Here is a 25,291-nt window from a genome sequence, read left to right as displayed (position 1 = left end):
TACCTGCGGCCACGTAGTCGACGATCTGGTGCAGGCGCGCGGCGAGGCGCGGCGCGGGCGGCGCGGGCGGCACGTAGCGCAGCGCCGCGCAACCCGCGCGCACGGGCACGGCGCCGTGCGCCAGCAGGTCGCAGCGCGCGCCCAGCAGCTGCTCGTTGACGTCGAAGCCGAAGGTGACGCCGTCCATGTCGCGCGGACGCGCGCCCGCCGCCAGCAGCACGACGGGCGGGCGCCGGTCGGCCACCACGTCGGGCGCGGGCGGCGCGGCGGGCTCCTTGCGCGCGCGCGGCTCGGCCGGCTCGTCGGGCGCGCGGCGCGCGGCCAGCGCGGGGTAGGCGTCGGCGGCGGGCGCGGCGGGCCGCTCGTCGCCCTCGGCGTAGAAGTTGCACGACTCGATGAGGTCGGGGATGTTGTGGCGCGTGCGCGCGATGTCGGCGTAGGAGGCGCAGGCGGGCGGCGGCGCGGGCGCGGGCGGCGGCGAGTGCGCGCAGTCCGTGTCGTCGTTGGAGTCGTTGCTGCGCTCGGAGGCGGGCGCGGAGGCGGGCGCGCGCGCGGGCGAGGGCGCGCGGCGGCGCGGCGGCGAGGGCGCGCGCTCGTCGGCGCGGCGGCGCGCGCGGCGCTTCTTGGTGACGGTCTGGAAGTCGGCCAGCTCGGGCGGGTCGGGCTCGAGCAGCGCGCGCGCGTCGGCGCCCCACGAGCGGCGCTCGGGCTTGGCGCCGGGCGGCGGCTCGCACGTGAGGTCGGCGAGCGTGGTGCGCGACAGCTCCTCCAGCGACGAGGCGCGCTTGGGCTCGCCGCCCTTGTCCTTGCGCCGCTCGCCGGAGCGCTTCTTGCCCTTGTCGTCGTCGTCCTTGTGCTTGCGCAGCTTGGGCGCGCGCGCCGTCTCCGCGTTGGACTCGATGAAGCGCAGCACCTCGTCGATGTCCTTGTTGCCCTGGTATCCGTCTATCTGGTGCGATTTGATGACGGTCTCGTTTTTGGACGTTTTTTTTCTCCTCGGTTTCTTTTGTTGGCTGGAGCCCGAGAGGGGCGAACCGAACCCTTGCACCGCGTTGCCGTTTTCATCGAGAGATTTCTGTAAACGGTAGTGCACAGTGAGTATAGGAACCTGAATAGGAAGGAAAAAATAGATGTTAGAAGTTTCAGAACACGGAGCGGCAGAGCACGAATCGTGGTCAATCGTGATGATCGTAGCGATGCGACAGCGCGAGTGATCATGATCGCGGATGGGACAAGCGTCAGTGCGGTGCGGTGGGTGCGGTGCGGCGCGTACCTTGTACTCGGCGGCGGGCGCGGGGCGCGCCAGCGGCAGGCCGCCGAGAGCGCTCGCAGCCGCGCCGCGGGGCTGCTCCGCGACACACAAAACGTTACACTTTCATTGGCATATCAACAAACATCGATTTCGATTCCTCTCTGTCACACCATTTGCAATCCTAAAGTATTAATACCTGAACGGTATACACAAAAGTGTAATTATGTTAATAGCATGCTAAAAGTTAAGTATCACTGTGAAATATGATATTAATCGGATTAGATGCTATTGTAAAAATCATATGTTTACATAGTAAAATCACTATGAAAATAACTGCTCTAAGATTAATTTTGTTATGTTGACTGCATTTGTAAAGCTCACTCCGTTAAATTTATCAAATGCACTCTTAGTTCAATAGCCATTATGCAACCATTTATAATCTATACTATTAATTATGTAATGTATTTTTTTGTATGAGTGTGTGTACTGTTAATGAATTTGCTCAACGCGTCGCCAAGCTGAAGTGACACTGGGCGGGCGACAAACAGTTCGAACCCGTCATACCTTAACAGAGACAAATAAGTATGTCCAGTGAACATTCACCGGCTGATAATGTTGATAGTGATATTTACAATATCTACTATATGTCGATGTTCACACCACCTTCAAACTGATCAAAAGGCAGAAAATACTATATTATTTTTCGCTTTTTGACCGTTTCATAATCTAATGCAGTGCATGTATGTGTGTGTGTTGTGCGTGTGTGTGTGTGCGTGCGCACCTGTTGCACGGGCGAGGTGGGGTGCGCGGGGGCGGCGGGCGCGGCGTGCGGCGGCGAGGGCGCGCGCGGCGGGAAGGCGCCGTCCATGAGGCACGCCACGGCGCGGTAGCTCGACACCAGCTGCAGCGGCTGCGCATATCATCGCGTGAGGACCAATATAGGCTCAGTACAGAAAGGGCGAATTCGCTGCGATTCACTCGCGCGTGTTACGCGCGACCGTTGCGTCCACAAGGTGTGTACCAACACGCGAGCATTTGAGGAGGAATTCAGTACGAAATATGGAGTTCGCTAGAGCGAATTCGCGCGTTAACTGGACGCAACAAGACGTCCCTAGTATTTCGACTCGCACGCAATACGCGCGAATCAAGCGCGCGTCGAAAGTATGGCGTAGTGCACGCGATTTACGTGTCTCGTACTTCGACAACGCGCGTATGAATTCGCGCGACATGATTCGCGACGAATTCGCCCCTTCTGGACAAGGACATAGACATTCTACTTGGACGGCTTGGCTTTGTACGATATAGTCTGGTGTACAGACAGGCGTTTGAGCGGCGCTTTTGTGTAAACTGGTCCTGTATCCATGACGTACGTCGAATCTCTTTCTTGTATGGAAATGACATTCACTAAAGACAGGTCACGTGATCAAGTTGTTGATCGGATCTGTCATTCCCATACATTTTGCTAGTTTTCGAAGCGTTCGCGTTTGTAGAAAGAGAGTCGACGTGCCACATAGCTAAGGCTCCTGAAGCGTTAGTTACAATCGGGATGATGACAAGGTTTGAATAGGTATATTGATTTTTATGATATATTCGGGTAAATAAGGTAATCGTTAACTAATTTATACATAAAAAGCCAAGATTGTCTGGATATTTGCAAAATAAATAAGATTATAAAACTTCAAAATCTATTAAAAATCATTTATCGTAATTAGATGAAATATCATACAGTTTTAGCTTCCTTATATTAAATGTGACATTTTTCAATACATGAACTATAAACATAAGCGCACAAATAACAAAGGTATTAGTAATTTTGTTCGTACGTTCATACAAATCTAACGATCATTATGGACCTACGACGTCATTAAATCGTACCATTTTGTATGGGGCGTTTTTCAGGTATCCGCGGAGGCGCCGCAAATCTGACCCTTTAAATCCCTGTAGCTCCGAAAGTAATGATTGCAGATTACCTGTTACTTTTACAAAATTGCTTTACTATTAGCATACTCCTAATTTATATTTAATTTACAATTTAAAAAACTGTCATCATTCTTATATTCTTAGTTGGCCGACTAAATCGCAGTTTAACAAAGCCTAAGCAAAGGTGCATTAAAATAAATGCCACCATATTGGATTTGTAATGACGTTTCTTAGCTAGTCATGTATTGTCATCAGAACGCAGAGCGTGTGCAAAATTTCATTCTAATAGACGACCGGGAAGTGGGTCAAATTAAGATTTTCTTACATACATAATTATAAGTGAAGCTTATATAAGCGTGTTGAAAAAAATCCTAAATAATACATTTTATTTCATTTATTGTCGACATTTTTTATGTACATACTTATGCTAAATGAAAGCTTTCTAGTAGCAATACTTTTGGAGCTAAACCACGGACAGATAAACGGACATGGCGAAAGTATAAGGGTTGACTACGGAACCTTAAAAAAGCGTTTATTGGTGGCAGCTCAAAAATCATCGACCATTACAAGAGCACAAGACACATTATACAAAGCACACACACAGAGCAAAGCTAGATTATAGTCGGATGCAATATTTTTGACCCGCGCACATGACACTGCTCAGTCCACGTTTTTATAGCTTGGCAAATTCGTTCGTAACACTCCCGATGGTCCGCGCGGGCCGGGAGGGGGGAAGCGATGCCCCTCGCGTACGACTTCATACCCGCGCAGACCTTCCCCTCCCGTCGCCCGCATATCATGGGACTGTCATCAACGAACTTGCCAAACTATAGGTGTTAGAGGGGAGTGGTGAGACACGCGGGTTACGGCACCGCCCCATGCGCTCTGCCACTCTACACGCGGTCGTCGCGCGTGGGGTGGGGATACCATATTATTTTGTAATGTAATTTATAATCAAGGTCTTTTGGAGAATTTTGGTTATAGCTTAAATTAAATTCTCAACACAGACAGACAAACAGAAAGACGACAGACAGGCAGACAAACAGACAGACAGGCAAACAGACATATAGAAAGACAAAAAGATTACAATCAAAAGTATTTTTTTTCCTTTAGATGCAGAACCTTAGAAAATAGATACAGGATTACTGGAAATATATAGCGAACCGGGATAGCTCCTCCAATACCAACCCGCCGATCAGGTGATGTATTGAGAGACCTATCACATCCCATAAATCATCATTCAACATTTCTATTGATTTTTTGTATTATTATTACATTTTAGGGTGCAAACTAAAACACCAAAAACAACCATTAAATACGCAAGTCAATTTTTTAATACACTTTGGAATTGTTTCATTTTTGTCCCATCTATCCGAGGGCACTTGGACAGATAATAATTTCTACTATTACTGTTTAATGAAAATACGTAGCGATGCCATAGAAAATTAAATTTTAAGCAAAAAGTGTGTGTCAGCTCCGACGCACGAATGGAGTTTAATCTTTTAGATCGACTGTCTAAATAGGTGTATGTTGCCCAGCAGCATACGCAATGAACGCCTCAATAACCTGAAAGGTGAAAGGTGCGCACCGACGAGCAGCAGGACGCTGTTGGCGGCAGCGAACGTTGAAAGGTGCGTAGAATAGGTTGCGCACAAAAAACGTAACGCTGTCATTCGTTATCGAATTTTATCCACTTCCAAGTACAGTAACTCAAATAAAAAAGATATTAATAAATTGCCTTCGAGTATGTGGTGCAAAAATGTAGAAAAATTTTGCCCCACATACTTTTAGAACATACGAAGGCAATTTAATAATTATTGATCCCTACAATTACCCCTTTAAGGGATCGCTATATATTTTCAGTAACCTTGTATACAAACTAGCTACTGCTTTATACAGGTATTTTACGCCCAATTTACTAAAACAAAAACTCAAAATAAAAAAAAACATCAAAATTTTTTGATGATTTTTAAGATGTAATATGATTCGAGTTTTGAATTTTATCTTTGTTTTGTAACAAAAATACATAATAGCAAATGGTGCGACTATAAGCGAGTGTGGCGTCGACTACAAACAACGTCGAACGTGTCATGTACCTTGGGATCGATAGCGACCGCCGTAGAGGAAGTCGTGTTGCAACTGGCCACAACTTCTGGTGTTGTGATGCAACTAAAGGGAATGGCAGAATCCACCTGCAAAATAAAACAATTTTTATCTATGTGCTGGCAATAATTCTTTTCACAGACAATACTAAATAACTCCTACCTCTTTTTCCTTGTAAGAAGACAGTTTCTTTTGTATTACACTGTTTGTGTCTTCTGGACTGTCACTATAGAGTAGCATTTTAAGGAGATTTTTATTTGTAATGTCCATACTAACGTTACTAGCTTTTTGTTGTTTAAGCTTTTTTTTGTTCTTTTTATTTGCATTGTTTTCACTGCAATCTGTTGTGTTAGTAGTGTTACCACTAACGATCTCTTTTATTTTGGAAGATGGTTCGTTTGTTGTGGAAGAATTTGAAAGAAAGCTTTTAGGAAATGTTAGAAGGATGTAAGCGTTATTTGGAAGGTCAGCCACAACCGACTTGCTGCTCGAGACTGTATTAACGTCTGATTTAGATGTCGTGCTTATTACTTCTGTTGCGTAATTTGTACTGATGTTATTTTTTTCATCCAATTTCAGATACTTTATTTTACTATCAGCTTCTTTTAGACTGGTTGTATCATTCAGTTTATTGTCCGTATCTGTGTTTCTATAGCAATTATTCGAAATATCCTCATTGTTATTTATTTCCAATTTCTTCATAAGCTTTTTCTGAGTAGCTACGTATTCAAGAAATGAATCAGATTCTACTGTAGCTTCACAATAATTAGGTATTTCGACCAGCTCTATTTCGGTTTTTAATGTTTCAACTAAATATGATTTGTTGATCATTTCAATATCTGAGTTAATATCATTTTTGGTATTTTTTGTATTTTCTGTGGGCAAATTAATTGTGGAAAGGTTGTCTGTTTCTAATTCTTTATCTTGGACAGTTTCTTTCAAATTAAACATTGGATCAACTTTTGGTAACTTTTTATTACTTTTAAGATTTTTATGACATTCTGTGATAGGTTGCTCAACTTTGCTCGCGATATTAGTGGTGCACAGGGGCTTAGCTATAGTTGACTTTCTAATATATCTTGGACTCGTTACCTTTGTAGGTGGTACCAAATTATATCCTACTCTTTCTCTATATTGTTTTCTTAATATAATATCACTTTGATCATCATCATTATTATTATCTAATTTAATTTCAGTATTATCACAATTGAGCTTATCTTTAGATTTATCTTTTAACCGTAAACTTTTACAATTTTTATTGCTATCTTTCATATCATAGTTGCATATATCTTTACTAGCAGGTTTTATGGTTTGGATATTGTTATCAAAAATATTTATATTAGAAGATAAATCCGCATTTTGTCCTATACCACAAAATGCTTTTGTAAACTTGTTCACATTTTTATAGCCTGTATGATGAGAATAACGATCCAAGTTTTTATACCAATTATTGACACTATTTATCCACACATCGCTAGTTTCTTCGGTATTATGTTTTTCGGTTATATTCTTAGTGTTACAGTTTTCGGATTGTCTGTTCGTCGGGGCCGGGCCGCGCGGTCGTTTCCCGCGTTTGCGAGAGTGCACTCGACGTTCAGTGATCACTCCGTCAGTGGCACCACCGCCTGGAGACTTGTTGAGGGAGGCACACAGGGCGTTCATGAGTTTGGCTTGGTTGGATGGTAGGGAGCGCGCGCTGGGGGCGGAGGGGGTACGCACCTGGTTGGAGGCGGTGGTGGTGGTGACCGCGCGGCCCGAGCACACGCTGCCGCTGCCGATCTCGAGAGTGGCGCGCGCCGTATACGTCATCGGGAACATCGGCTTGCTCCTCCTGTGGAACAAATGACCGTTTTCACCCTTCAATGTGACTGAATTTTTGACTGCCTCCGTGGCGCAGTGGTATACGCGGTGGATTTACAAGACGAAGGTCCTGGGTTTGATCCCCGGCTGGGCCGATTGAGATTTTCTTAATTGGTCCAGGTCTGGCTGGTGGGAGGCTTTGGCCGTGGCTAGTTACCACTCTACCGGCAAAGACGTACCGCCAAGCGATTTAGCGTTCTGGTACGATGCCGTGTAGAAACCGAAAGGAGTGTGGATTTTTTAACCTCCTCCTAACAAGTTAGCCCGCTTCCATCTTAGATTGCATCATCACTTACCATCAGGTGAGATTGTAGTCAAGGGCTAACTTGTAAAGAATAATAATAAAAAAAAACACAAGATTTGTGCAGTGGGTAGTGCTAGCTTGGCAACTTCGTTCGTAACACTCCCGATAGTCCGCGTGAGCGATTCGTTAGCGATGAATGAAGAACCCACGACTGATGCACCTCACTTCCCCACACGCACGATTTCACACCCGTGCAGTCTTTCCCCCGTCACCCGCATATTATTGGAGTGTCATCAACGAACTTGCCAGATTATAGCAGCCGTGGGTTCAATTCCCATAAATAAAAATATTCGAGTGATGAAGGTGGGTTTTTTTTTGTTTTTTTACAACAATTTCCTGAAATCCTGAAGATGATTCAATCTAAGATAGAAGCAGGCTAACTTGTTAGGAGTTGTGGTATGTATACATAACAAATTCTACATTCGAAAGCCTGTTTAATTTTACGTAATAGTAAAGGTACAAACAGGCGTTTGTCGGCATGTTGGTGTGTAATTTTGCTCAACGGCAACTCTTTGAAAAACGCCGTCCCATATTCTTTTTCGGAGGACTTCAAGATACTCCGAAGAAGAATATGATGATAATTAAGAAAATTCTCTGGTATGTAGGTTTCCTCACGATGTTTTCCTTCACCTTTTTTTGAGACACGTGATATTTAATTTCCTAAAATGCACACAACTGAAAAGTTGGAGGTGCATGCCCCGGACCGGATTCGAACCCACGTCCTTTGGAATCGGACGCAGAGGACATATCCACTGGGCTATCACGGCTTTACTGTAGTTTATATTTACTAGGTATCTGCTTAGAAAGGCTTTTGCGACAGGGACGGATTAAGGAGGTCTAAGGGCGGACGAAGTTGCGTGTACGTCAAGTAACATAATGTCATAATGTAGGTAAGGAGATGGTAATCAACCTGGTGATCACGTCCAGGTCCTGCGGCGGCTGCTGCGGCTGCGGCGCGTTGGCGTCGCCCGTGGACACGCGGCGCTCGGCCAGCGGCGGCGGGTTCACGCAGCGCACCGTGGCCAGGTACCCGCCGCGCGCGCCCGCGCCCACGCCCACGCCCACGCCCGCCTCCTCGCCCAACAGGAACGCTGCATACACAGTCAGAAATAAAAATATGGTTTTTATCATTAATAACACATAGTTAAGATCATACAGAGTGAGTCTATATAAGCAGCGTGGTGAAGCCGCGTCGCGTCCTTGACATCCGCTTAATATACAAACATTTTTCATAATTATATTTCATAATTTAACACTCATAACAATTACGTAATAAATGTTATAATAATCATTAATTACCAATGAAAAAATACTCCTTCCTGTTTCTTTAGTTTTAGTAAACACTTTTTAAAATATTTACAAAAATAAGACACCAATTTTCTTGAATAATATTAAAAGTTACTGATGCGACATTTCGTGTCATACTGACTCGAGAATGTATTAGTTTTTGAATATTGTATTTGGAGCGGCTACGACATTGTCGTGTTTTGTGCACTCCATTTGCCTATTATTCTTAATCTGTGATTGATACTATGTGTTATTAAATATTTAATCGCATTAAGGGCATACGTATTTATAACAACATTTCAACGTTTTTATTAAACTTAGGCTTATAGAAAAGTCGTATTATAGTGTTAATAATAATATAAACGATAAAAAAGCTTGGAAATGAAATTCACTATAGTATGACTGGATACTTATAATACCTTGTTAAATGGTGATAAACTAAAAAAGAAAAACGTGGCTGGGTTTGTCGTGGGCTCTTTTCGGATCAGGGCGCCTTTGGAACTTTATGTAGAAACCCAAAGGGGTGTGGATTTTCGTCCTCCTTCTAACAAGTTTACATCATCTTAGATTACATCATCACCCATCAGTTGAGATTGTAGTCAAATAATAAAAAAGAAAACAAAACGACGGCTATAGCTTGGCAAGTTCGTCGATGACACTCCCACGAGTGGGAAAAACTGCGGTGGTGTGAAATCATGCGTGCGGGGAAGTGAGGTGCATCAATCGTGTGTTTTTCATTTATTTATTTATTTATTATTCTACAAAAAACACATTAATTAAGCCTAACCATAATGCAACACAAAACACAATTGGTTATTATTACATAATACAATATTTAAGAACAAAAATAATTAACAAACAAAAGAGAAGAAAAACCAAGAACAATCATTAGCGGGTAGTTAAATAAATATCGTAAAAGTGTGAGTGAACCGCTGCTGCGACGCTACACAGGCTGTCCCAAAAAGTATTCCTTTAGTTTATACTTATGTACGTTCGTTAATATATTAGTATCTTTTAAAAGATTTTTGATTGTATCCGGAAAATCGTTAAAGATTGTTGGAACAATATATTCCAGCCTTCGCTTACCATACCCATTCATCGCTACACGCCCCCCGGCCCGCGTGTGTGTTACGAACGAAGTTGCCAAGCTATCGAATCAGTCAGTTGCATATCACCAGAAGCATACGCACAGGTGTCGACGCCGGAGGGCAGGCTGCCGCCGTGCAGCGCGCGCGCCGACACGTTCCCCGCGGGCGGCGCGGGCGCGTGCGAGTGCGCGTGCGCGCGCCCGCGCCGCGGCGCCGCCTCGCCCGCCATCGCCGCTACGAGGTCCTGCCGAGCGAACGCACTACTTCAATTCACATCATATATGACTCATAAGGCTACGAAAACCAACTTTGTTCACTAATATCAAATACTATACTCTTCCCCCGGACCCTCTGTACAGAGCAGACGTGCCTAATAGATATATTTTATTCATATTTTTCGAAAAATATAAAGTCAAAAATCAAATAATATTCAAGTAAATAAACGCGAGTGTACAGGAGCGCATAGCTGACCCAGCTGCCATATGCGTTAGCGGCACGCACACCACCATAAGATTGGCAGGTTTTTTGTCCATCCCTATCACACGACCGTGATTCTACGTATCGCTGTCGTTTTTCAACTGCGCTGTCCCAAGCTAGAAGAGTACCTTCATTCTGACTACTGAGAAAGAGTTGTCTGTTTACCAACAAATAAATTAGAAATGAAGGTAGAAAACGCATGTCATTTTATAACTTATTTATTTTAAATTATATATGGTTTTATCATGAAATGTCATGTGAAAATATATATAAACACTAACTAATTGTTCTAAGCTAAAATTTATTTTCATTAATTTAAGAACAAGTTAATTATAATTATTATTAGGTGTGTGTTTAGATTAATAAGCTAAATATATAACTCAAAACACAGTCATACGTCGTCGTTTGCTATAATTGTTTAGTACCTAACCACAAAATATTTAAATGTAGGGTTAGATTATGCTGTAAATTTTGTAAACGGCGTCACCATTCTTTCCGTCACCATTCAGTAAATACAGCGATGGCGTCTTCAATGAGTACTAAACAAACCAAAATTGCTCTATTAGCAACTGCTTTAGTCACAGTAAGAGGTGAGGACGGTAATACGACTGTGCTAAAGACGCTTATAGACTTGGGCTCTCAAGCGTGTTTTATCAGTAAAAAGGCGGCTCAAACACTGAGGCTCAGAAAACACAACACAAACAAAATCGTTACAGGAATAGAATCTAGGAGAGTGGCAGTAAGTGAAGCGGTTAACCTACAAGTATTATCACCAAGTAATCCTAATTTTTGTCTTCCTATAGAAGCATTCATTAGAGCAAAACAGATAAAAAATGACATACCATGGATAAATAATAAAACTCTCAAGAAATGGCCACATATTACCAATCTTGACTTGGCAGATTCAGAATACTTCAAGTCAAGACCTATAGATCTACTTCTTGGTGTTAACGAATATGCTAAATTGCTGCGTCAAGGTCTAGAAAAGGGTCCTCAAGGTACACCTTGTGCACAAAATACTGCGTTGGGCTGGATAATATTTGGTGAGATAGATACAAAGGTACTAAATGAAGTAGATGATACAATAAACGAACACCAACAAAGTGTAAGAAAACAAAGGATTTTAAATACATATAGAAAACATACAAATAATGAGGAACTATCGAAAGAAGTTTACGAGAAAGGATATCATAGATATTAAAGTGAATTTAAATCAAGAAAGTTAAAACTTACAGAAAGAAAATATTTATACAGCGATGACAATTTTCTGAACATGAAGAAAATTCAAGAAAATATGTTTGTGCGTGTATTAAGAGTCAAGTTGTGAAAAGTACCAAAATGTGATAGTTTATTTAAACTTAAGCTAATATTATGTATAAACTCTAGAAACATTTATAGTATTAATTGAATGCTTAAAACGAAGTTAATGCTAAACTTACCTACAAGTATCTATACCTATTTTAGAATCTACGTGCATATTTCTCGTTTCTCAAATTGCTATTATTTTTGTATGTCTTTAGATGTAGAAAGTAACGTGTCTCCTTATTGTGTTTTGTATTGATTTGTAATTTTACAGTTTGGAAAGGACCCGTAGTGTCCTTTGGGGGGGAGTATGTTTAGATTAATAAGCTAAATATATAACTCAAAACACAGTCATACGTCGTATACAAAACGTTACATACATAACATTCATATTGCAAGCTATCACACAACAAACATTCGTTTAATATGCATACACAACGCACACACGCACATCTATCATTAGTAAAACAGCCAATAAGTATTAAATCAGTCGCAATAAAACCTTGTCAAAGTGCATACGTATTTTCTTTAAAACATCTCCACTACCTGCAGGCGGAATTCGACCTTAACGAGTTCAACAGTGTGAAATGACTAGTGATTTATATCTTCATTTTTAATTTGTTTGTTGGTAAGCAGTACTCATCAAGAAAGGCTATAGTATAAATAGGAATAGTGCTTCGGTTTAGGGCGGTAAATTTTCGTATCTATAGCGTCATCCAACGACCAATGGGGATATTTTGCCTCAAATATATTTTTGCGGAAAAAATCCTCAGTTTGCAGGTAAAGGGGGTTTAAGCTTTAGCCAGGTGTACAGTTCTGTGTTAGGGTATTATAGACGATATACAAGACAAGTTTTCAGCTCATAAGGCTACAAAAGCCAGCATGTGGCTACAGAATATGACCATCCCATATCCTGGGTACCAAGTTTTTCTTTTTTCCAAGAATATCCTTACTAATTCACGGTAGCTAATGAGAATTTCATATTATTTAATTACATATTTCAACTTAGCTAGCATAACAAATTGCAATTAGCTCTGGATTCACACATGGGCTTACTTTTCATGCCGGAAAATTCCATGATACCCGCAGAATTTGTGAAAAATCCCCCCGGTGTCCCCTAGTCTCTTACAAACCCCGTCCCCTCCCTCACCTGTAGACTAGAGTGGTGCTCGCGGTGGGCGCGGCCGCGTCTGTTGTTCCTGCCCGCGCCCAGTCGCGCCGCCGCCTCGCACGCCTGCTCGTCCTGTTCCACTTCTTCCAACAGTTCCTGAAAAATGGATTTCGTACCAATTTCAAAAAGAACGCATCCAGTATGCCCTAGCAGCAGCGAGGATTCTAAGCTATATTCCTAGCGGATTACCATAAATACTCGTACATTTTCATAATTATAATTCGAACAGATTCTCGAATCCATAGGTCATCACTGGCACGTGTTGCCAGTGATGACCTATGGATTCGAGAATCTGTAGACTAAGACTTGGTCGCTAACTATGGTCCTCATAAGAAGGCTCAGAGTCACACAGCGAGCGGTGGAACGAGCACTAGTAAACGTAGTTTTGGTCGACCCCCCACCAGGTGGACTGACGACATCAAGCGACTCGCAGGGATTCGCTGGATGCTGGTAGCTCAGTATCGTGATATTTGGAAGTCCCTACAAAAGGCCTACGTCCTACAGTGGACGTCCATTGTCTGATATGATGATGATTTCTACAATATGTACAATAAATGCCTCGGCATGACTAAAAACACATGACCGCGCTACCTATTACAAAATTTCAGCCTTTGCTACTGATGCCTAGCATCGTTGGTCGTATCAGCGACATATATCAAGAGAAATATACAAAATGTGAACCAACGTTGGCGGACTACTCCCAGTATCATCTCTTTTGCCCCAATGCAACGAAAGATATACCGATATTTCCGGTTGCTATTGGTTAACATTTGTATATTTCTCTTCATTTAAAAATATATAATTGAGCAACAATTATCATCACCACTAACTATTTCATATTCACCTTAAATAAACTACTCTTTCCCTCGCGATCTTTGGGACACTTGTACGTGATAGCCTCATCGAGCAGGGCGCGCAGTTGGCCGTCATCTAGAGCCTCCACGTGTTTATTGTTCTGAAACAACATATCACAACTTTATTCATCATCATCATTAACATTATTAACCCATATTCGGCTCGCTGCTGAGCTCGTGTCTCCTCTCAGAATAAGAGGGGTTAGGCCAATAGTCCACCACGCTGGCCCAATGCGGATTGGCAAACTTCACACACGCAGAGAATTAAGATAATTCTCTGGTATGCAGGTTTCTTCACGATGTTTTCCTTCACCGATTGAGACACGTGATATTTAATTTCTTAAAATGCACACAACTGTAAAGTAAGTTAATTCGAACCCACACCCTCCGGAATCGGAGGCAGAGGTCATATCCACCGGGCTATCACGGCTCTCACGGGACACACATAACACACAATAATTATAATCCATAGCACTTTCACAGACACAATATGCAGAGGCGTAGCTAGCGCCGTATCCGCCATATCAATGACTAGCGGACGCACGCGACTTCGTCCGCGTGAAATTTGATATAAACTTTCAACTACCTAACCTAACCTACCCTACCCTACCCCTAATCTCAGGATCTACTGAACCGATTTTGAAAATTCTTTCACCGATAGAAAGCTACGGCTAGTGTCATAGGCAATGTTTTTACTCCGTGTTCTTTCGGAAACAGGAACTATGTGGGTGAAACCGTAGAGCGTCTTTTAGCGGCATGTTTGCGTCTTTTAGAAATTTTGTATTATCTCCGAAACTATATGACTAATTAACATACTGTAAAAGGCAAATCTTATCTCTATAATATCCTCTTAATTATTAAGTAATTAATTTTATAAGGATTTAAGTTTAGTTGTGTAAATATTGACGTAAACCTTAGTATTTGTACTATTTCTGCTAAAATATAGAAGATAGATATATGCTGTCGCGACACTTTTTGTAGAAAATGATGTGTTCTGCAAAGTTGTAGTACATTATTTTATTCTAACATCAATAGTTTTTGCAGCGCACGCTATGTAAACAAAACTTGGGTTACATTATTGCAGTTTCAGGAAGGATCCCTATTTTTTTTTAAATATAATATAGCCTATATATAGCCTTCCTCGATAAATGGGCTATCTATCACTAAAAGCATTTTTCAAATCGGACCTGTTAGTTCTTACTAATGTTTCTAAGATTCGTTGTTAGTTCCTGAGATTAGCGCGTTCAATCAAACAAACAAACTTTTCAGCTTTATAACATTAGTATACGTGTGAAAGCTAAAATTAACTTAACTTTATTTTTTAAGAAATCTTTACCTTTGATTGAAGGGGGCCCCCTTCCAAGGCACGCTACGCCACTGACTATATGCCTACGTAGTCCGACTACAGCTACTCGTAAAAGCAGTTAGTTAATTATGAAGTTTATTAAGAACATTACGTAAATAATTGTTTGAAAAGTAAAAACATAGTGTTACTTGCGAAACTTTTTTTTAATTGTGATGCCTTTTGAAATCCGCTCATTATGTACCTACCTACCTACCTACCTACCTAACTAATACTTTTTAGACATTTTACATATTACGTTATTGAAGTAATAACACCAAAAAACCGCAAATGCGGTAAATAACTCAGAACTGCGGCAAAACGCTACGTAACCGCTGTATTCAATTGGGATAACCGATAGTTATTTTGTTTTTCTTACTCCAAGTCAGTTTTGGCTAAGTACTTACGGAATAAAAATTCGCTAACATAAGAATAGTGATATTTTGGCAATATTTTTATTACAAATACCTAAATTATAGATATTTTTTTAATCGATTAAGTTAGACGTTGAGTGCACTTTTACATAATGTTACATTGCAGTTTTTGACCTACCGTATTAAAACGCAAACTTGTAAGCATAGGCGTATATGGGAGGAGGGCGGCGTATCCATCCGAACCTGTGTTCACCCTAGGATTCTGGGCTACCAATATGGAATTCTATTATGATACTAATAATAGACTTCATATCGGGGGCCAGACCCCCCCCCCCCCCCTCTAGGAAATAATCCTAGATACGCCAATGCTTGGAAGTAGTTTAACCATTCGCTGCCCGCGAGTATTTTATCGAAAAGCCCGTCTGCGTTGAAGAAGCCGACAGTCAGGGAATGCGGTTTTAATCTACCGTTGTGAGGCATTTAAAAAATCTTTATATTCCTCTATCGCGCGGATACTGTGCTCGCCTATTGCCCTTAGTTTACTTTATATTTTTTTACATGTTTAGGAGTCAAATGGTTAAGAAATGGTACCATGTCTACAGTACTCATCCTATAGCAATCCCGATTAAAGTTTCTCTCACTGAGTTGGTATCTAAGCACGGCCAAAGCATATCACCAAACCAAACAAGAGCTAACTCGAAACCCTAAAAATATGAATTTTTAAATTGCGCCGAACTTGAAATCGAGCCTTAAAGTGTTTTACAGATAGCATGGGTACGGTGACAGTCGCCTGCATGACGTTCATAATACGTAGGTATTATCATGAATCGCGGCAAACTTTCAACAGTGAAACGAACTGTCACCCGCACCACCCTACATGAAACGAACTGTAGTCCTCCGGTGATGATGCAGCGCATAAAACTAGTGAGGTCGTAAAAATACAACGTCTAATGGACCATATTCTTATAACAGCGAATGCCGTAGATGCCTATCCGCGTGTTTTGCATCATTGCAGTGGCGTGTAATTAGGCGTCCCCGTTTCGAGAATGTTCTACTTTTAGAGGATGCTCCTAGTCTCTAAAGATTGCGACTATTCGACGTCCAATAGAAGAAAAATGACAACTTACTTATGTTTCCAAGATTCATTTGGGTGAATGTGTTTAAGAATTTTCATCTATACTACAGCCTTTCATGATGAGTACGGTTTACCAACAAACAAATTAAAAATGAGGGTATAAATCACTAATCATTTCACACCTAATAATAATTTTAATTAACTTTTTCTTAAATTAATGAAAATAAATGTGATTATTAAGCATAGAACGATTAATGGTTAATATATTTTATTTAACATTTTTTAAACAAACCATACATCATTTATAAAATAATAAAAATAAGTCGGGTTTTCCTTCCTGACGCTATAACTCCAGAACGCGCAAACCGATTTCCACGATTTTGCATTCGTTGGAAAGGTCTCGGGCTCCGTGAGGTTTATAGCAAAAAAAAAATCAGGAAAAGGTAGGGGTAGGGTAGGGGTAGGGGTAGGGTAGGGTAGGGGTAGGTAGGGGTAGGGTAGGGGTAGAGTTGGGTAGGGGTAGGTAGGGGTAGGGTAGGGGTAGGGTAGGGGTAGAGTTGGGTAGGGGTAGTTGAAAGTTTACATCGAGTTTCACGCGGACGAAGTCGCGGGTGTCCGCTAGTTTAAAATAAATAAGTTATGAAATGACATACATTTTCTACCTCCATTTCTAATTTATTTCTTGGTATACAGTATTCATCAAGAAAGGCTGTATAGTTTCTCTAGTAGTTACCTCAGCTGCACCATTACACATTGTATATGGAGACGTAATAATGTTCAGTTATGTGGACACTATCTGGATGCGTCAGCGATATATTTCGCGTAGAGAAAAATACATATTGTCGACCAATACCGACAGAATCGAATCGTTCGTTCACTTTCTTTGCGCTGGGACGAAAAAAAAGGGCGATCATCAACCATGAACCTATCTAAAGCTTTAAAAAATTTGCCAGTGTTTTTTTTTATTATTATTTACAAGTTAGCCCTTGACTACAATCTCACCTGATGATGAAATTTAAGATGGAAGCGGGCTAACTTGTTATGAGGATGAAAATCCACACCCCTTACGGTTTCTACACGACATTGTACGGGAACGCTAAATCGCTTGGCGGTACGTCTTTGCCGGTAGAGTGGTAGCTAGCCACGGCCGAAGCCAGCCAGATCTGGATCAATTAAGCTCTCACCAGTATACCTCAATCGGCCCAGCCGGAGATCGAACCCAGGACCTCCGTCTTGTAAATCCACCGCGCACACCACTGCACCACGGAGGCCGTCAAATAGTGTGTACAAGTAAATAGATTTTTAACGATACAGTCAAACGATTTATAACAAAAATAACAAACCAGTTGTAGATATAATTAAGTTTATCAAACTTTATCAAGAAAAAAATTTAAAACAACTCGCTATACAAGAGCAAATAGCAATAAGATGTTTAGTGTCGCCGATGACGATAAACAAGCGTATTACGTAATTCAATTATGGCGAATAGAACTCAGTGTTGTGATATCGGCTATCACAGTACAATATCAGTTACTCCGGCGCCAAGGTCAACGTATGTTTAACAATATCCCCCAAACTATGACTATCACGGTCAAGTCTACGTCACAAATTCCCTTCTAGCTTTGACAAACACGTAAAAGTGATGGGTTTTAATTAATAGCAATAGGGTAGTTGACTCGTCAAATTTAATATAAACAATGTTAATTTCGCATAGTACATGGAATAAGGGTCCGAAATATATCGATATTAATTAATAAAAGTTAAGGATTTCCTATAAAACTTAATTTAAAAATTATGTCTTTCGAAAATAATTCCAAACGTGAAAACCGCTGTCGTTCATTTTGTGACGTCACGATGTTACTTGATCCACGTCAAACTTTATATTTTTGTCGAACGCTCCGTGTGTAAGGGAATTGTTACAGTGACGTCACGAAACAGTTGAAATTACGAGTTTAGACCATAATGACCGACAGGTTTTGGCTCAAAAAAACATGAAAAAATGACTATTTAAGACCATTTAAGTGTTAAAAGCCTCAATTGCTCAACGGTAAAGGAGCTGGACTCAACACCGAGAGGTCTTGGTTCGAACGCCGCCCGCTGTGACACAATCTCTTTCATTTGCTTGGAGGGGAACATTGGTCAAGAAATACCATCATCATTATCAGCCCATATTCGGCTCACTGTTGAGCACGTGTCTCCTCTCAGAATGAGATGGGTTAGGCCAATAATCCACCACGCTGGCCCAATGAGGATTGGGAGACTTTACAAAAATAGAGAATTAAGAAAATTCTCAGGTATGCAGGGTTCCTCACGATCTTTTTCCTTCGCGTCTCAAACGCGTGATATTTAATTTCTTAAAATGCACAAAAAGTTGGAGAAAGCAGAGGTCATATCCACTGGACTATCACGGCTCTAAAAAAACTACATGACAAATATTCTTTTTTTTTTAAATAAAAAATAACGATCTTAGATTATGGTTTGTTTGTTTAATTTAATTGGGAAAATCCTAGAACTTAAATATACCTATGCCAAACTATGATTATATGATTTATCATGAACAATGTAAATCCACAATATTAAAATTTTCAACGTCGCCGGGTTCAGTGCTACTCGTAAAGTATCCCATTAAAAGTCGCCAATTATCTCCTACAGCCACAGAACACTTCACCGCCAAGAAGCTTTTTCGTTTAGGTTAGGTAAGGTTAGGGTTTTTTTTGTATACCTATACTATAAAAGTAGAGAAATAAAACGTTAAAATTGTGAATGGCTAGTTCGAAATTATAAATTTTGCGTCGGTTTATAAGTACTGAAGATCCTCAATTAAATCTAAAAACTCTGTATATCAGGATCCCCTGACTACATCGATTCCGAGGGCTATAGGAAAGAGAGGAGACGATACATTTCTATGAGACTGATCTCGGGTTACGAGTGACGATGGGACTGATGGGGTTTGTGGGTTGACTAAGATTATTCCTGACGCACCCGTGATTGCTGGTTAGAATTAATGTCCTATTGGACATGGACTCTAACCACGGTCACGGTCATTATCAACCCATATTCGGCTCACTGCTGAGTTCAAGTCTCAGAATAGAGGGGCTAGGCCAATAATCCACCACGCTGGCCCAATGCGGATTCGTAGGTACACACGCAGAGAATTAAGAAAGTTCTCTGGTATGATGTTTTTCGTTCACCATTAATTTCTTAAAATGCTCACAACTGAAAAGTTGGAGGTGCATGTCCCGGACCGGATTCGAACCCACATAATATCTAGGCTATCAAGGCTCTCCGTTTCTTGTTTTAGTCCCCAATTATTTATTTCGTGTGTACTACAATTAATTATTTTACGTCTTAAAAAATATTTAAATTATATGTAACCATGTGCGAGGATCTCATTTATGAGTTTCTTTAAGACACCGTATCTGAACAGTGTTATGTCATAGCAGTATACATAACATACAACCTTATTTCCGGTTGACTCAAATATCACAACTAGCCTAAAGTTTCAAACTGTCTATTCTGTCTATATCATCACTTTAGGAGTTGAATTTTAAAAATTCTTGAATCACATTCTATTTCGTATTTTCTATGACTTATGAACAATTTTTTTAAAACTGTAACTCTAAAAATGAAGGACTTTCCATACAAACATGAGCTTTCCAAAGATTAATTTAACAATCTTTCGAGTATGAGAAGAACATTATCAAACAGGCTCAACAATAACGAACTAGGTCAATAGGTTGACTTACTATAAAAAAAAAATTAGATACCAGTGTTCTGCAGACGCGTAACTAATTCTGTAGTTGCGAGTGTGTTTCGGTCGATTGGATGCTGAATCATTAAACTCAAGGACCCACGCGCAGGTTCGCGCAAATCTTAAAAATATCGTAACACTGTCGTCAGTTTACTGTTAGTTCATATACGTTGTTAGGATGATAATACATACGGTGATAATTTTTATTCATTCAATTTTATAAAGTTTTACAATAATATTAAATCTACGTACCTAAATATCTATAACTACATATTATAAAAATTTAAAAGAAAATATACTAAATTTAAACTTAAACTATATCTAAAGGCTCAGGCGTCGTAGAATTCGTACATACATACGGTTATGTTTATTATAATATAACTTTTTTTTTGTCTCTCATTATTCCTGCAATCTGTCGTGAGACATTTGTTTGGTGCGAAATCTAGCGGTTTGCCCAAATACAACAATGTAGTGTCTATTTCACGACATCTGCTCGGTCTCTTGAGCCTTTTGAAAGTTGTACCAGGTTTCTTCATCATTAGGTTCCTTGCAAGTTGATTTGGATGTTTACGAATACGCTTTTGGTATATTTTCATTGAATGTGCAACTTCTGTCTTTATAGTTTTAATTTTTAGTTCACGATGCAGGCCATCATTTTTGATGTACCTACCAAGGAGCATTGGTAATCATGCGCAGCATTTTTGACTGGAACCGTTAGCGGAACTGGCATAATTTAATTATAATAATCTTATAAAAACATAAGACTTGATATTACTTTCTCAATTATCTTGTTGAGAAAGTGAAGATAACTGGGCTCCATGGCTTTACAGATTTTTTTTTTCAAATAGTAAAGCTCTCCTCCATTTACTTCGATAGGATGAGCACAAGATTAAGAAGAATAAATAAATTAATATAAAATTTATTGCCATCCCATACCCAGTACGCAGACTGGTAGGCCTGCAGGAGGTTTCCTACTCTGTCATGGCATGTCATGGTCATGCATAAGATGCTTTTATCAGTTAACTCAGTCAGTTTATCGTAGGCGTAGGTTCGAATCCAGCCCTGACCATGTACCTCCAACTTTTCAGTTATGTGCATTTTAATAAATTAAATATCACGTGTCTCAAACGGTGAAGGGAAAAAAATCGTGAGGAAACCTGCATACCTGAGAATTTTCGTTATTCTCTACGTGTGAGAAGTCTGCCAATTCGCAATGGGCCAGCGCGGTGGACTAAAGCCTAACCTCTCTTTCTGAGAGGAGACTCGTGCTCAACAGTTAGCCGAATATGGGTCGTTAATGATAATCAGTCAACTACGTATACTATTTCCACCGTAATAGACTTCATCTTCATGTTTAACGAAATGGTCAGCACTATTTATCTTATCTATTTCTGCATATAAAAAATAACAGAAGATATAAACATTATCTAAGTTTAGATGGATTGCGTATATCACAATGATCATCAAATACAAATAATCTAAATAGATATAATTTTATGTACATTACTCGTATAATGAATAAACACTCGATAACGATTGTTGTTTAAGTAAAGTTATACATAATATAACTTAAAGAGATACGGACTGACTATATTTATATGGGGTCTGATAGTCCCATTCGCACGAGAGATTTTACTTACTTAGATTATAGTTTTTAAAATTTTTTTATTTATTACCTGCGAATATTTTGTTACCTTCACAAAACAAAGGCCGTTCTACTAGAACGTTAGCGAGACCTTAAAAAATTACTACTAAATACTGATTCATTTTACCAACGGCGGAATAGACAGTTTATACATTCAGCTTTAACATTTAAAATCGGTCAAGAACTCGTACAGTCAGATTACGTTAAATTAACAAAACAAGTTAGATAACACTGTATAATAATAAACGTTGTGTAATTTGTAATTATATGTCTAATGGTTTTCCATTAGTCATATACTACGTACCTACATATTTGAATGTAGAAAGGAAATAAATGTTTCCGACAACCAATCGATTTTAATGGGACTCTCACTGGTAGAAAGAAGATTTTCCGCAACATACAGGCCACATTTTATACTAGAACAATCAATGGTTCCTGCGAAATTTGTGAAAATCTGAATTGCATAGAGATAAAGGCGTCCGGCAGTTATAGTATAAAAATGTATTTAAATTATTATTAGAAAAAAAAGTGAAAAGAGTATTTGTAGCAATATTGTAATTAATAAACGTGTTACATTTTAGTTCCACAAGTTAAATTTTGTAATTTTAGTAACACGTAGGATAGGAATATCGAATAGTTAGTCCACTACGCTGTCCAAATGTGGATTGGTAGATATCACTTCAGTAGAAAATTAAGTAAATTTACATGTAGGTATGCAGGTATCCTTAAAATGTTTTCACCATTTGAGACACGTGATAATTTCTTAAAATATATGACTGAAAAATTTAAGGTGCATGCCCTGAACTTGATTTGAACCTACACCCTCCGAATCAAAGGCAGAAGTCATATCAACTGGGCTATCACGGCTTCCGCTGGGCTATTACTCACGTTTCTATCACTGGGATTATCGAATATCAATATCAAATTATGGTCTAGCAGAAACACGGGATCCTATAGTTTGATGCACTGCGCAGTTGCCCTTAGTAACTGTTGGCAGAGAAATCTGTTTGCTGCTGTTATCGAACACATGTCTCGACGTTGGCTTTAATAGACTAAGAGCTTGTGAACCCCAGACCTTCGTCATTTTATAACAGCTGAAAGTTTGTCAGCTCATGCTGCTACTATAAGTAAGTACGGTAGCCAATTAGGGAGTTTGCAACTTGGTAACTTTGGCAGGTAACAGGTTTTAAAGATCAACCGTTTAAGTATAAAGTATATTTTTTTATATTTTATCAGTATTATATGAGAAATTATATCCCCATTTGCCAGACATTTGGCTTAATGACAACCCTTTGAAAAACACTATTTAATTTGAAGGGTTTCCATGAAGTGTCTGGCAAATGGGAATATCATTTCTCATATTATGCCGATAAAAAAATAAATACATACTTTATAGACGGTTGAGGGTCTGGATCCTTGAAACCGGCTATCCCCCAATCCCACCACGGTACAAACTCCATAGTTGTTTACTGTACTTATCTATGGTAGGAGCATGAGCTGACAAACTTTCAGCTCATAAAATGGTACTTATCTATGGTATGAGCATGAGCTGACAAACTTTCTGCTTTTATAAAAAATAAAAAATACCGACCGAATTGAGAACCTCCGCCTTTTTGAAGTCGGTTAAAAATGACGAAGGTCTGGCTGTCACTGGCTCTCTGTCTATAAGTGATTACGAGAATTGATCGTAGTCTGTAGCAATGGCGTAGCAACTCGGGTGCAAATGTACCCACTTTGCTACGATGCTACAGAATGTAATGTGAAATCATGTATTTTCATGACATTTGCTACTCGGACATGACTAATACGCGAAAAAGTATAACATTAGATAAATAAGGTATCACAGAAAGCAGGTCATTCGTTTTTTTATTGAATGACAAGATAACCCTTGATTGCAGTCTCACCTGATGTTATGTGACGATGCAGTAAAAGATGGAAGCGGGCTTCCTTGGCAGAGGTATAAGTTTATTTTACCGATTCCTCTGACGGTTTATACGCATTCTAGGTACCGGAACTCTAAATCGCTTGGCGGCAATGATAATTTCATACTATAGATCGGTTACGTCCCTACAAAATCACCGCAAAAAGTGATCCGAATAATAGGCTACAAGATCAAGCGCACACATGCACAATTTTGTCTTTAATTCCATCATATAGTCTCCTCTCAGAATGAGGGGGGTAGACCACTAAGTCCACTACGCTGGCCAAATGCGGATTGGCAGACAACACACACGCAGAGAATTAAGATTCCGGAGGGTGTATGTTCGAATCCGGTCCGGGGCATGCACCTCCAACTTTTCAGTTGTGTGCATTTTAAGAAATTAAATATCACGTGTCTTTAACGGTGAAGGAAAACATCGTAAAGAAACCTGCATACCTGAGAATGTTCATTATTCTCTGCGTGTGTCTGCCAATCCGTATATGGGCGGTAGATGGACTATTGGCCTAACCCCTCTCATTCTGAGAGGAAACTCGAGCTCAGCAGTGAGCCGACGAATATGGGTTGAGTATAATAACCAGAACTTCAATATAATAATATCTAGACACATATTTAGCTAACTAATTCAACACCAATCACTTAATTAGATTTAAAAGCGCTATAAAAACGGTACTCGGTTCTGCTCGGCGCGATAACGGCTTATCGAGGATTGCGTTACGTTTTACATTTTTAACCGTGACTAGGTAAGATTTAAGCTCGAATCACACACAAAAACACAGAAAACGGAACACGGTCTGAATTACATTTAACAGTATCAATATATCTTTTTAATTCGTGTAATTATATAGATTGCGTGCAACTTGATCATCTAATCATTATCAAGAGGTAAAATTTATGAGGTTGCAGGGAGGGCGGTTATGTTGTAGAATCTCTGGGTCTACTTGTCTATTTTTATGTTTTCTGAAGTGCTTATGTAGTTCGTAAATAGCACTCCAATGATATGCGGGCGACAGGGGGAAAGACTGCGCGGCTGTGAAATCGTGCGTCCAGGGAAGTGACGTGCATCAGTCGTGGGTTTTTAATTCATCGCTACATCGGAACATCGGAAGTGTTACGAAGTTGCCAAGCTATAGTTATTTATACTTTGTGTTTTAAACCAACCAAAACACAAACCTTTTTTGTGATTCCTGTCTGTCAAGGTTAATCTCTGAACGGCTGAATCTGAATAACAACGCTATTGAACAAACCCTCTATAAATGAAAAAAATGCAACCGCATAGTAAAATATAGTAATTCATTTAAAAATGTATATACCTTTTTGTTTTTGTGAACGTTGTAGGTGGGTACAAAAAGCAACCTCGTTTTAGCTTAGTGCCGACTAACAAAAGTTAACGTTCAATTCATATTGTTTACAGAGTTACCGACAGCAGAGTGAAGGCTACGTTTGTAATTGTACTGAATATCTGACGTCATAAACACTGGAGGGTGGGTCACAGGCGCTCGCAAAGGTCACGGTCGGGCCAGGAGAGAGAGGACGTCCGCTAAGGA

At 40.3% G+C, this 25,291-nt stretch overlaps 1 protein-coding gene across 4 annotated transcripts in view; it reads right to left on the bottom strand.

Annotated features, from left to right (window-relative positions):
- The window catches only part of LOC112055358 (uncharacterized), a 45,620-nt gene that overhangs the window by 11,994 nt on the left and 8,335 nt on the right, over positions 1-25,291 (bottom strand). Inside the window, exons 2-10 of one of the 4 annotated variants that reach the window (XM_052883015.1) lie at positions 13,609-13,719; positions 12,744-12,860; positions 9,917-10,058; positions 8,350-8,530; positions 5,438-7,106; positions 5,269-5,364; positions 2,034-2,162; positions 1,274-1,345; positions 4-1,108 (exon numbers count right to left, since the gene is read on the bottom strand). In XM_052883015.1, coding sequence (XP_052738975.1) covers positions 4-1,108; positions 1,274-1,345; positions 2,034-2,162; positions 5,269-5,364; positions 5,438-7,106; positions 8,350-8,530; positions 9,917-10,058; positions 12,744-12,860; positions 13,609-13,719 — 3,622 coding nt within the window. The remainder of the gene's footprint in view (positions 1-3; positions 1,109-1,273; positions 1,346-2,033; positions 2,163-5,268; positions 5,365-5,437; positions 7,107-8,349; positions 8,531-9,916; positions 10,059-12,743; positions 12,861-13,608; positions 13,720-25,291) is intronic. The other 3 variants (XM_052883016.1, XM_052883018.1, XM_052883017.1) reach the window with 3 other exon arrangements.

This window comes from Bicyclus anynana, chromosome 8, assembly GCF_947172395.1.
Source record: "Bicyclus anynana chromosome 8, ilBicAnyn1.1, whole genome shotgun sequence".
NCBI classification, from domain to species: domain Eukaryota; kingdom Metazoa; phylum Arthropoda; class Insecta; order Lepidoptera; family Nymphalidae; genus Bicyclus; species Bicyclus anynana.
Note: the sequence above shows the minus strand (reverse complement) of the source record. Positions and strands in the feature narration are given on the sequence as shown.